The following is a 13,826-nucleotide window of genomic DNA, read 5'->3' on the forward strand; positions in this document are numbered from 1 at the left end:
GAGTCTTCTTGGTTCAGTTTGACATTCTCCATCCTAATTTGGGACTACTGATTTGGTGTGTACTCCCAAACCACTAAAAGAAAGTTGAGCTCACATCCCCAATGTATCTGTACTTATTAATAAGTTATTAATTTACTATTTATATTTACTATTATCTATCTGTCTCTAAATTATTAGTAAAGTTTAGTTTCTCTCTTATTAAGCAAAAATAGAAAATAACAGATTCTATTTTTTCCTGTGCCCGATGAGCTGTCGTTGAACACCACTGTACTATACCATTCACTCCCAAGGCTTAAACCTTTAAAACCACTTGACATCTGTCATCTGGGACACCTGGGGACCCTGGCACATCCCCCACCACCCACTTTAAGTGACCTTCAGCATGGAAACAGGCCTATTAATATGTAAGCACATACCTCATGGTTTCCCAGCCTTACACAGAGAATGAATGGGGGTAGGAGGTGAAGAAAGCTTACCTTTTTGTTTAGGGACTTTTCTCACAGTCATTGCAGCCTGCCTCTTCTGGTTTTCAGAAATTTCAAAGCCTACAATAGAGAAGTACATGGTTCTGTTATGAGAAATATATATCCTTCTAGAATGTAAAAATTAGTACAACTCTTCTGGAAGAGCAATTTGCAAGTTGCATGAAAAATAATGTCATTCTCTTTGATCTAGTAATTCTCTTTCTAGGAACATTCTCTTTCAGCAACGTGGACAAAGATTTATCTCTAAAGATGCACATAATGTGATAGGCAAAAAATGAGAACAAAGGTTAAGAGGCTAATAAATGGAGAATGGTTAATAAAGTATGGTGTAAAGTAGAAGAAATATTGCACAACTAAAAGCAAAAATACAAAGAAAAGGAAATAATGAATCAAAAGATAAGAGAATTAGAACAGAAGATGTATATGCAAATAAGAAAAGTTTCAGAAGAAAAAAAGAGAAAAAATTAGATGGACAAAAGTATAGTTAAATAACTGAAAACCTTGGCTGGTTGAATTATACACACCTAAAATCAATGTTCTTAATCTTAATCCTTGTTCCTATGGGTGTGGTGAAGTGAACGAGGGTGGAACTTTATCTGGATTACTGGAGTCCTTATAAGGGAAAGGCCATAGAGAGAAGCCAGAAATTAGGGGGAACCCAAAAGAGAAAGAAAGGTATATCACCATATGATGGGAAAGCCAAGGAACCCCAAAGATTGCTGGAAGTCAGCATCAGAATGCTATAGTCTTTGGGCAGAAAGCAAGACTTGTTGATAACTTGATGCTGGACTTCTAGCCTCAAGACTGTGAGCCAATAAATTCCTGTTGTTTAAGCCAACCCATTGTGTAGTATTTGTCATAGAAGCCTGGCATACTAAGACAGTTTTTGGTACCAGAAAATAGGGTGCTGTTATTTGAAATACCTAAAAATGTGGAAATGGCTTTGGATTTGGGTAATGGGTAGGTTGGAAGAATTGCAAGGTGCTTGCTAGAAAAAGCCTAGATTGCTTTGAAGAGACTGTTGATAGAAATATGGATATTAAAGGTAATTCCAATGAGGCCTTAGAAGATGATGAATGTGTTACTGGAAACTGGAAGAAAGGTGATCCTTGCTATAAAGTGGCAGAGAACTTGGCAAAATTGTGTTCTGATGTCAGATGAAAGGAAAAACTTGTCAACAATTAACTTGGATATTTAGCTGAGATTTCCAAGCTAAGTGTGGAAGGTGCAGCCTGGTTTCTCCTTGCAGATCATAGTAAAATGCAAGAGGAAAGGGATAAGCTGAGAACGAACTGAACTCTTAAGCACAAAGGAACCAGCAATGGATGATTTGGAAAATTCTCAGCCTATCCAAATAGCATGCTCTGAGACTAGGGCCAGAAGCGGCTCTATCAGGGCCGTTCCTGAGCTACTGGGAAGTGACTCCCAAGAGAATAGGGCTCCACATGAGGATTTAACTGAACAACCCTTTGCTAAAGAAGGTATTACTGAACATGTATCCATTCAGCCGTTTCAGAGGAAGTCAGGATTGGAAATGCAGTTATCCACCAGATCTGGGGAAAGTCCCTTTGTCTGATGGCTTGGACCCCCTTGAACTGCACATAAAGCTGACAAAGTTTTTGCTAGATTTGTATGAACAGAAGTACTGCCAATTTGGACTGAAAGGGAAAAAGAAGGGACAAATTGAAGGAAGAATGGTTTCAAGGGCAGAATCATGGAAGCATAAGTCTGGACCAAAAAGACCTTCTTTGGCCAAGAGAGAGGGCCCATCCATACATGTGGAAAGGGCAGGTCTACCCATGTGCTTGGAGGCAGCAGGGCATGTGCCTCTGCACTTGGAGGGGATGGGCTTTCTGCCCTGATGTTTGGAGAGTCTGCCACCACAAAGCTTGGAGAGAGTGGGGTCTATGCCCAGGTGTTTGAGGAGAGTTTGGCCACCATGCCAATACATGGAGAGAGTGGGGTCTACACTCCAGTTCTGAGGCAGAGCAAGGCCACCACTTGGAGAGGTGGGCTGCCACTCTAGCAGACCTGGAAGACAAAGCCTTAATCCACAGATGACTCTCAAACTTTGAGATCTAATGGAGGCCCTGCTGGCATGAGACGCAGGATTCCCTGTGTCTTTGTTTGCCAGGTTGCTATGAAACATACCATACAATGGGTTTGGGTCAAACAACTCAATTTATTGGCTCATGGTTTTGAGACTAGGAGAAGTCTAAAATCGAGGCATCAGCAAGAAGGTGATACTTTCTCCTCAAAGTCTGTAACATTCTGGAGCAAGCTGTGGTGATTCTTGGAGGCTCCTTAGCTTATATTTCTGCCTCATGTCATGTTGGCAGTGTCCTTTCCTTTCTATTCTGGGTTCCATTGACTTCTAGTTTCCAGCTCCTTCCTATGGTTTTCTCTATGTCTGAATTTCTTCTGCTTATAAAGGACTCCAGTTATCCAGATTGAGGCCTACTTTTATTCAACACCTTAACTAAAATAACATCTTTAAGAGATCCTATTTATAATGGGTTCACACCCACAGGAATGAAGAGTAATATTAAGAACATGTTTAAATTGGGATACATAATTCAATTTACCACAACCTCATTAAGTGAAAAATAGACAAATTCATTGAATGAGTAACAGTTGAGTATATAGATTAAAATGCAAATTAATTAACAGGGTCTCTTCTATAAAAGCTAGGGCATTGACTGGGAAGGAATGTAGGTTTAGGGTTCACAAGACTACTCCCAGGTTTTACGATTTGCTAGAACTCACAGGATTCAGCATATAGTATAGTCATACACATGATTATTAATGGCTACGGTTAAAGGATACAAAATCAGCAAAAGGAAAAGCCTCATGAAATGAAGTCCAGAGGAAAGCAGGCACAAACTTCTAAGACTCTTCCAGTAGAGTCACACAGGACATGCTTAATTCCCCCAAGTTGTGACAACATGTGTGAAATGTTGTCAGGAAAACTCATTAGGGACTCAGTATCCAGGGTTTTATTAGGAACTGTTCATGTAGGCACCCTCTGCCTGACACATACCAAAATTTCAGACTCTCAGAAGAAGCATAAATCATACTGTTTGTACAAATAGTTTAGGCATAATAAGTAACTCTTATCAGTTAGGGTGGTGGGGACCCTCCCAAAATTCAAGCTCCCAGATGCCAGCTGTGATGGTTTGAAGCGGTCTGTACTCCAGAAAAGATCCTGTTCTTAAAGTCAATCCATTCCTGTGGGTGTAGACCTACTGTGGGTAGGATCTTTGATTAGGTAATTTCAGTTGAGGTGTGCCCCAGGTGGGTTTTAATCCTCTTACTGCAGTCCTTTATAAGAGATGCAATTCAGAGAAGCCACAGAAGCTGGGAGAAAAAAGCCAGAAAAGTTGAGAGAGAAAAGTCAGAGAAGCTGAAAGAGAAAAGCCAGAGAAGCTGAGACAGTAGGACACACAGAAGACAGAGAAGAACCACACAAATAGAGGAAGCCATTGAAGCCAGAAGCTGGAAGCAATGCAACCCAGGAGAGAAGGGAGAGACCAGCAGATGTCACCATTTGCCTTGAGGACCACCAGTAGCCAGTCGTTAGGGAGAAAGCATATCCTGTTGATGCCTTGATTTGGAAATTTTAATGGCCTCAGAACTGTAAACTTGTAAGTTAATAAATCACCATTGTAAAAGTCAACCTTTTTCTGGTATATTGCATTTCAGCAACTTTAGCCAACTAAAACAGATTTTGGTACCAGAAGAGTGGGGTGCTGAGATTGCAAACATTGAAAATGGTGTAATGGCTTTATAAATGGGTAAGGTGAAGATTCTGGGAGTATTATGAGGTACCTGATAGAAAGGCCTAGATTGTTTTGAAGAGACTGTTGATAAGAATACGGATGCTGAAGGTACTTCTGATGAGGCCTTAGGCAGAAATGATGAATGTCTCACTGCAAACTGGAAGAAAAGTGATCCTTGTTTTAAAGTGGCAGAGAATTCGGCAAAATTGAGCCCTGAGGTTGGATGGAAGCCAGAATTTGAAAGTGATGAGCTTGGGTATTTAGCCGAGATTTCCAAACTAAACGTGTAAAGTGCAGCCTGGCTTCTCCTTGCAGCTTATAGTAAAATGCTAGAGGAAAGAGATAAACTGAGAACTGAACTCCTGGGCACAAAGAAACCATTTATTTCAGTACCAAGTCAGGAATGGAAGTGCAGTTATCCAGGAAGAAGCTGTGGAAAGACCTACTGTCTGATGGTTGGAACTCCTAAGAATGTACTGCATGTGAAACTGCCAAGTTTTTTTTTTTTTTTTTTTTTTTTTTTGAGATCTGTCGGAACGGAACCACTGCCAGCCTGGACCTAAAGGGACAGAAAAGGGACAGACTGAAGGAAAAATGATTTTCAAAGGCAGAATCATGGAAGTTGAGGTCTGGAGCAAAGGCACCTTGGGCCAGGAGAGTGGACCCACACATGCATGTGGAAAGGGTGAGTATGCCCTGGAGCTTGCAGAGTGTGGGCCTTCTGCCCTATTTTCAGGAAGTGTTGCCACCCCATGGCTTTCAGATGCCTGGGGCATTGCAGAGAGCTTGGCTGCCCTGTTGTTCTGGAAGAGAGCTGCCACCCCAGTCTTCAAAGAGGGTAGAGCACATTCCCTGGAGATTGAGGAGAGTCTGGCCACCACCCCACTGGTCTGAGGGGATTGAGCCTGTGCCCTAGAGACTGCGGAGAGTCCAGCTACCACTTCCATGTTTGAGAAATGTGGGGCTTAGAGTCCAGCTCAGAGATGTTGGAGCCTTCACCCCAGGATTTGGAGAAAGCAGGGTCACTGTGTAAGCCTTTGGAAAGGGTGGGCTGCTGCTCTAACAAGCCCCTGAGGACATTATTCTATAGATGACTCTCAGACCTTTAAATCTAATGGAGTTTTTCCAGAAGGGTTTTGGAACTGCTTGGAACTGATAACCCCAGTTTTGTTCCAATTTTTCCCTATGGTAATGGGATTGTTTACTCTGTGACTGTCCCTTCTTTGTATACTGGAAGTAGATACTTTGTTCTAAGTTTCACTGGTCCACAGCCAGAGGGGAATTGTGCCCAGGACAGACCACACCTGTAACTGATTTTGATGAGATTTTTTTACTTAATACTATTAATGAAATGATTTAAGCCTTTTGAGATATTGTGATGGAATGAATGTCTTTTGCATATGGAAAGAATATGTCTTTTTGGAGTCCAGAGGGTAGAGTGTGATGGTTTGAAGCTGTATGTTTCCCCAAAAAGATCGTGTTCTTAAAGCAAATCCATTCCTGTCTGTGGGTTTAGACCTATTGTGGGTGGGACCTTGAAATTAGGTTATTTCAGTTGAGGGGTACCCTAGGTCAGTCTTAATCCTCCTTTATAAGAGATGAAATTTAGAGAAGCACACAGAAAGTCTGAGAGAAAAAAAGCCAGAGAAGCTGAGAGAGAAGCACACACAGAAAACAGAGAGGAAACACAGAAACAGAGAAGAATCCAATGAAGCCCAGAAGCTGGAAGCAAGGAAAGCCGGTAGGGACGTCACCAACTGCCTTAAAGATCGCTGGTAGCCAGTCTCTGGGGAGAAAACATCAGCTGTTGATGCTTTGATTTGGACATTTTCATGGCCTCAGAACTGTAAACTTTTAAGTTAATAAAATAAAAATCCCCATTATAAAAGCCAATCCATTTCTGGTATACCATATTTCAGCAACTTTAGCAAACTAAAACACCAGCCAAGGGCCAACATTACAAGCACCTTTTAAAGGCCTGCTATGTTAACTTTGTTCTCCATAGAATGGGATCCTAAAAATTGGAATGGGGACATATGGGGAGATCGTGATGAAGCGGGGGACATCAAACTCCTGCCAAATCTTCTTTGCCAGAAGAAGCAGCCCTTCCATCCCTGCTTAAGTAGGTTAGTCCCCATTTTCCTGAAAACCTGTAATGGACTCCCCTGAGATAGTTACCTTGTAAGGAATTGATAAATCTTATTCAGGACCTACCTCCATCACTCTTCTTTTCTTTTGGACATATAACTAGATGAACCCAGTAGTTACCAGGAAGAAATGCAAAGTGTGACCCACACCAAAATAAATGAATGAGTTTTCCAATTTATATAGGCAGAAATCTGGGGAGTATGTATGGGAATGGATATCAAGTGTTTGGTATAATGGTGGAAGGAGCATTGGATCAGTCTGAATTCACTGACATGGGTCCACTAAGCAGAGACTGAATTGCATGTTGTATTTCAAGGAGTTAGAAAGGGTTCTAATGGTTTTGTTGGTTAGCTGAAAGGTGTACCAACAGGTGACCTATGCTGAATGAAGACGAAATGCCAGAACTGTCTAGGAATACTACTTCCCAGAGAAATATATCCAAAGGCTTAGGGAGACTGGAATGCTAGAGTGGATTTCTCTTGTAAGGACTGCTCACATAGCCAGGAGCGTCCAGAGTATACATCTTTCACCATGACTATGAGAAATAAATTTATGAGGAGAGCATCAGCATCCTTGAAGAGCACCATGGTCACTCTTGTCTGTAGGTCAGAAGTTACAGTGGAACCTGTTGCCCCTAAACTGAAATCCTCAAATGTAATGGGGATAAGTGTATCCTAGAGTGGCAGGGCTAAGTGGTGGCACTTATCTTCAAAGAAAAATCGGGCATGGTTACCATAATGAACAACAGAATCAAAGCAGTAATAACAATCGTCTTACTCATAGAGATCTATGGTTTTGGCTAGATCTTGGTATCCGTAGAAAAGAAATAGATGGGCAGCCTACTAAGTTCTTACTTGATCTGTATAAGCAGAAGAGATCCAGGTCTAGTTAACAGGAGTCTGACTTGAATCACCAAAACAGAGAGTCAACGATCCCCCAACCAATTCCAAGACTTGTGTCAGTAAAGGCCCAGGAACTCTTGAATGGAAGGGGACTGGGTCCCCTTGAGGAAGGAACACTTTACACTGCCAAAAATGTATACTATTAACCTTTCTCCTGACCTTCCATAAAGAGACCTACAGCTATATACCAGTGTATCAGTATACTGGGAAACAACTTTTGGACTGTTAATTTGCCTTAGTAGAAACTGACTGTTTCATGATGGACCACCATGTAACCATATGACCTGAGTTGCCCATCATGATTTGAGTGTTATCTGACTGACCAAACCATAAAGTTGGGTGTGCACAGCAGTACTTCATTATCAAATGGAAGTGGGATATATGAGATTGGGCTTGAGCAGGTTCTGAAGTCACAAATAAGTTGCATGTGGACGTGGCCTAAATGTCCATGGCCCCTACTCTTGCTATATTACCTTCTCTTTCTCACGACCAGCCTAATGGGGAATTGACTGATGAAGAAAAAATATGAGTCATGTTTTCCTTGCCCTCACCAAGTGCCTCAGCTGGTTCTTTGCTTGTGGTATATCCCATACCTTCATTCCTGAAGGGTCTGGGCCATTGACATTCCTGACCGAATTGGGCTGTTGTAGTTTTCCACTGATTTTAAACAAAGGACATGGGATTACTGAGAGATTCCCCAGGAGATCTCTCATATTCCAGACATATTCCCCCCTCCATCCAATATCTAGTAGCAGTCCCACTTATCTAGGAGTTTCTATAAAGGTATTTTGCAGATGTAATTATATCTCTTCATCAGCTGACATTATAAATGGGAGTTTATCTTGGGTAATCTGTGTAGGCCTGACTGAATCCACTGGAAGGCCTTAAAAGCAGGGTTGAGATTTCCCAGGAAAGAGAAGAAATTCTGCCTGTGGACCACAACTTCAGCACATACCTGAGGAGTTTCTTCCTGCCAGGCCTGTGGATTGTGGACTTGCTTAGTCAGCCTCCATAATCATATAAACTAATTCCTTGTAATAAATTTCATAATAGATATACACCTGGCTACACTTCTTTGGTTGAACCCTAACTGTCACAAGTAGTAATAGTTACATTCTGTATTTTTGACCTGGAGAGTTAACTATGACAAATGACATTTTAAAAAAATCAAGTTGCAGAGTAATATGTATAATACAATTTAATTTATGTAAATAAAAATTCTTACATGTATATATGTATATATAAGCATGAGATAAGCATAGAAACAGGCAAACCAAACTGTTAATACTGGTAATTTTACACAAGCAAAGGAATGATAGGGAAGGGGAAAGAATGTTAAATTTTTCTTTTTACATCTCCCTATCTGTTTAAATGGTCATGATGGCCATATATTTTTAATTAATAAAAACTAAAAAATATAAAAGCAAAAAATTCACAGTAAATCTATATGACAGCCTTAAAAATAATGATTAAAATATTAAATGATTTGGGGGAATGCTAATGATTCAATGTTAATTAAAAAATCAGGATACGAAATTGTATCTATCTATCATGGAGAGACAAGGATGGGGAGAGAGAAAGAAAGATTCAGTCACTCTAGAAAAACTAGAGTTTTTCTATTTATATACATACAAAGGAAACTGGAAGGAAATATATCAAAATGTTTATAAAAGTTATCTCTGGGTAGTACGATTATGTGTGATTTTTACCCTTTTCTTTGTATTTTTCTGATTTTCCCCCAAATTGCCTAAAATAAAAGTGATTTACTGTTATAATCAGATAAAAAATTCTCATTTTTTTAGAAAGATGAACGTAGACCTGCTCAAGAAGTAATTTCTGGTAGTTTTGCTATCAGAAGCAGATTTTTAAAGTCATAAGTTATTATTAGGGCAATGCTAAATTGTGTTACATGCAAAGTCAAGGCACCCCGCCTCTCTTAGCAGTTGTCTCAGAAATGGAGAGATGATATGCTCTGTGTTCCAAAGTACACTGAAGCAAAGGGAATTTTTTGCCCTCTGTAGAGACTCTACATGGCTTTCTCCCCCACCATGTGGGGGGGCATTAGAGCCTGAGGGAATGGCAGGGATCTTCTAGTTGATCTAGGGTCTGCAGAAAGTACCCTAAGACCTTTAACACTTCTAAAGCATAGGCAGGGGAAGAGGTTGCTGCCACTGGGGGAAGCAAAAAGTAGTATTTCCATACCATTCCCTGTAGTATCCCAGTGCAGTGCCCATATGCTAAATCAATTTAACTCTAATGGGACTTGAAGTGAGTTAGCAAGGTGCACTCTATTCAACACCTGAGGAGAAGACTGGGATTAGACTGAGCTGCGTTTTCTATCATTCCTTGGCTCTGGACCATATCAATCTCCAACACGGAAGGATAGGAGAATCCAGTTGCACCAGGACTCAGTACATAGACCCATTTTTCTAGAGGCAGTTTCTATCAACTACAGCATACAGGCGTTTTAAGGTTCAATTCCATTCCCATTGGGAATGGGAGAAAGACAGAAACTCTGTCTTCTCAAGAAATTACAAAACCTGGTTGTGTTTGGCATTTTTTATGCCAGAAAGGCATATCTATGAACAAGAGACCAGATAATGCTTTGGAAGCCACAAAGCTATAAAAAATGGTGCTTAAATGCCACAGTTGGGAAGCAGCATGAGAAATATTTCTACCAGCCATATCTCCTCTGGAAAAGGAGAATGACCTGTTTCAAGACAAAGAGTATGCTTTAGTGTGATTCTAAGTCATGCAGGTGGTCATGGTTTTACCCCTGTTATAACTTGTTTTAAAATACTTCCACACAGACAGTGTGATATGTACCTACATATTAATTTTCATCAATACTCTAGGGACATTTAGTTAACATGTGAAGTATCCTAATCAGGAATACACATCCCAGAGGTTATTTGTTAACATCTAGAAGACTCAGAAACCTTTGGTCCAAAAGCCACTACTACTAGCATTTCAGCCATCCTAATGTAGGAGGCCTAATTAGCCTAATACATGTTAGAAATGAATTTTCATTGGCGAAATGAATGTTATTTAAAATGCATAGACTGGTCAGAAATGTCTTCGAGGCAGTTTAGCCCCCACAAGAACTAGATTTAAGAATCTAGTGAGCCCCATAACCTATACCATTCAGAAAGGGGCCTGAAGCATTAGATTGCAAATAAGTCCTATATCTTTGCCCTCATAAGAAAATTTTGTCACCAGGCTCTGAGTAGAAGGTTAGCTGAATCTCACCACTATAATATTACCAAATCTGCCTTGATTAACCCTTTCACAAAAGGTCCTGTCATGTACCTAGGTACAGAGAAGTAGACTTCACTGATATTACAGAACAGGTTGTATGCCTGCTTTGTACCTGTTTGCTAATAAATGTTTGTGAGTTTGCAGAATCCAGCCTGAGGCTTGCTCTTAGCGTAATTTTAACTGGTAATAAGATTGTAAGGGAGGCTAACCTATAGCCCTCACCTACTCCTGACAGCTGGTATCTACTAAGAAGAGTCTAATAAAAGAGAACCAACAAAGTGGCTCAAGCAATTTTGCAAGAGAAATCTTTCCTCTGCCTCTAGAAAAATGAAAACCAATACAAATACTCTATGTTCTTCTCAGCCATATTCTTTCTCCTCTCAAGTCACTTACCGATTTTTTCATCTTCCTGGACCATTTTCCTCTCTTCTCTGAAAGCCCTGAGCCAGCGTATTTTCTCCTCCAGTTTCTTGGCAAAGAACAAATGTATCTCTTCAGTCTCCTTGTTGTGAAGTTTGAAGGCATTCTTCAGGCTGACATTGAAGTCATCATCTCTGCCATCTTCGATGTCGACCACCTCATATTTATCCATGTCAATGCGGCCTTTGTAGTACAGGATGTCTCTCCGGATCAGGTCCTAGATATAAAGGAAGAGAAGGCTTTTCATTGGAATTATGTGAAGAATGGGTACCAGGAGAACAGGCATATGGGCACAACAGGATGCTAACACTGCCACTGTTTTGGAGTACTAATGGGGGTTCATTTCATCTAGCAAGCCCAACTGTGATGGTCAGGTTCATGTGTCAACTTGGCAAGGTGATGATGTCCAGGTATCTGGTCAATCAAGCACTGGCCTGACCGTTACTGCACGGACATATGTGGCTGGTTAATAAACCAGAAGGCTGGTTTATTAAATCATCAGTCAATTGACTGCACCTGTGACTGATTACATAAAGAAAGGGTGAGTCTTCCCCAATGAGAGAATTCAATCAGCTGGATTTAATCCAATCAGTTGAAGACTTTTAAGGAAGAAAGAAAGAGGACCTTCACTTCTTCGGCTAGCCAGTGAAGCATTTTCTGAGGAGTTCATTGAATACCTTCATTGGAGTTGCCAATCTGCTGCCTGCCCTACAGAATTTGGACTTGTGCATCTGGCTCTATGAAATTTGGACTTGTGAATTCCCACAGTTGTGTGAGACACATTTATATAATCTTATATTTACAGATATCTTTTGTTGGTTCTGTTTCCCTAGAGAACCCTAATTAATACTGCTTATCCTTCACCACAGAAGGGATATCTCAACATGCCCCATACCCTGGACATCTAGAAATTTTACTGAGGTGGAAGGACCCTGTAATTTTGTTGGATTTATCTCCCATCTTCTGACATGCAAATACCTTACCAACAAATCTAGAATAGCTGTTACTTCTTGCTCACTAGGTCCAATCAACATGATATCATCAATATAATGGACCAGTGTGATGTCCTGTGGGAGGGAGAAATGATCAAGATCCCTGCAGACAATATTATGACATAGGGCTGGAGAGTTGATATACCCCTGAGGTAGCACAGTGAAGGTACACTGCTGGCCTTGGCAGCTGAATGCAAACTGTTTCCGGTGGTCCTAACTAAAAGTTATTGAGAAAAAAGCATTTGCCAGATCAATAGCTGAATACCAGGTACCAGGGGATGTGTTGATTTGCTCAAGCAATGATACCACATCTGGAACAGTAGCTGCAATGGGAGTCACCACCTGGTTAAGCTTACAATAATCCACTGTCATCCTCCAAAACCCATCTGTTTTCTGCACAGGCCAAATAGGAAAACTGAATGGGGATGTGGTGGGAACCACCACCCCTGCATCCTTGAAATCCTTACTGTGGCGGTAATCTCTGCAATCCAACCAGGAATTCGGTATTGCTTCTGGTTTACTATATTGCTAGGCACGGGCAGAACTAGTGGTTTCCACTTGGCCTTTCCTACCATAATAGCCCCTGCTTCATGAGTCAGGGAACCAATGTGAGGATTCTGCCAGTTGCTGGGTATGTCTATTCCAATTATGAATTCTGAAACCAAGGAAATAACCACAGATTGGGTCTGAGGACCCACTGGACCCACTGTGACATTAACCTGAGTTAAAACTCCATCAACCACCTGAGCTCCATAAGCCCCAACTCTGACTGGTGGACCAGAGTGACGTTTTAGGTCTCCTGGAATTAATGTCACTTCTGAACCAGTGTCTAATAATCCACGAAATATCTGATCATTTCCTTTTCCCCAGTGCACAGTTATCCTGGAAAAAGGCTATAGGTTCCCCTGGGGAAGTGGCAGGAAGACTAACAGTATAAATTTTTGACAGTGTACCTGGCCTTCCCCTCATTCAAGGGGCCCTGGGTGTGTAAACTGTCTCAAGTCTGGGAATTGATTAAGGGGCCATGACTCTCTGTTTTTGTAATTCAAAGTAAACTTTTCTTCACTTGACCTAGAATTCTGCTTATACAGATCAAACAAGAATTTAGTAAACTGCCCATCTATTTTACTTCTAGGTACTCCATGATCCACTAGGAAAATTTTTGCTTCCTCTCCCTGCAATCTTAAGCTTTGATGGTCTACATGTCTTAATTCCAAAAGGAGGAGTGCTTCCATCAGGAGATGTAACAATAATTCCACTGAATTGGAAGTTAAGACTGCTATCTGGCCACTTTGGGCTTCTCATGCCTCTGAATCAACAGAAAAGGAAGGGAATTACTGTATTGGCTGGGGTGACTGATCCTGACTATCAAGGGGAAATAGCACTGCAACCACACAGTGGAGGTAAAGAAGAGTTTTCCTGGAATACAGAAGATCCCCTAGGGCATCTCTTGGTACTACCATGCCCTGTGATTAAAGTCAATGGAAAACTGCAACAACCTAATCCAGGCAGGACTACCAATGGCCCAGAAACCTCAGAAATGAATGTTTTGGTCACCCCACTAGGCAAAGAACCATGGCCAGCTGAAGTGCTTGCTGAGGGTAAAGGAAAGATGGAATGGGTAGTGGCAGAAAGTAGTGATAAATATGAACTACGAGGACTCTGATGGCATGAATATTTTCTCCTTGTTTTGTTGTGAGTATTATTTAAGTTAAAGGAAATCAAGTTTAAGAGTCAATGTCAGGGCAGGGCAAGATGGCAGAGTGGTGAGGTGTGGGTTTTAGTTACTCCTCCAGGGCAGTAGGTAGAAAGCCAGGAACTGCGTGGACCAGACACTGCAGA

The 13,826-nt window shown here is 41.1% G+C and overlaps 1 protein-coding gene across 10 annotated transcripts in view; it reads right to left on the bottom strand.

The window, feature by feature from the left end:
* Positions 1 to 13,826, bottom strand: part of ARHGEF9 (Cdc42 guanine nucleotide exchange factor 9) — a 350,651-nt gene that overhangs the window by 15,788 nt on the left and 321,037 nt on the right. For all 10 annotated transcript variants that reach the window (XM_037821282.1, XM_037821290.1, XM_037821283.1 and 7 more), the window contains 2 exons: positions 10,966 to 11,209; positions 477 to 545 (listed from right to left, as the gene is read on the bottom strand). In XM_037821282.1, the coding sequence (XP_037677210.1) occupies positions 477 to 545; positions 10,966 to 11,209 (313 nt within the window). The remainder of the gene's footprint in view (positions 1 to 476; positions 546 to 10,965; positions 11,210 to 13,826) is intronic.

Source organism: Choloepus didactylus, chromosome X, assembly GCF_015220235.1.
Source record: "Choloepus didactylus isolate mChoDid1 chromosome X, mChoDid1.pri, whole genome shotgun sequence".
NCBI lineage: Eukaryota > Metazoa > Chordata > Mammalia > Pilosa > Megalonychidae > Choloepus > Choloepus didactylus.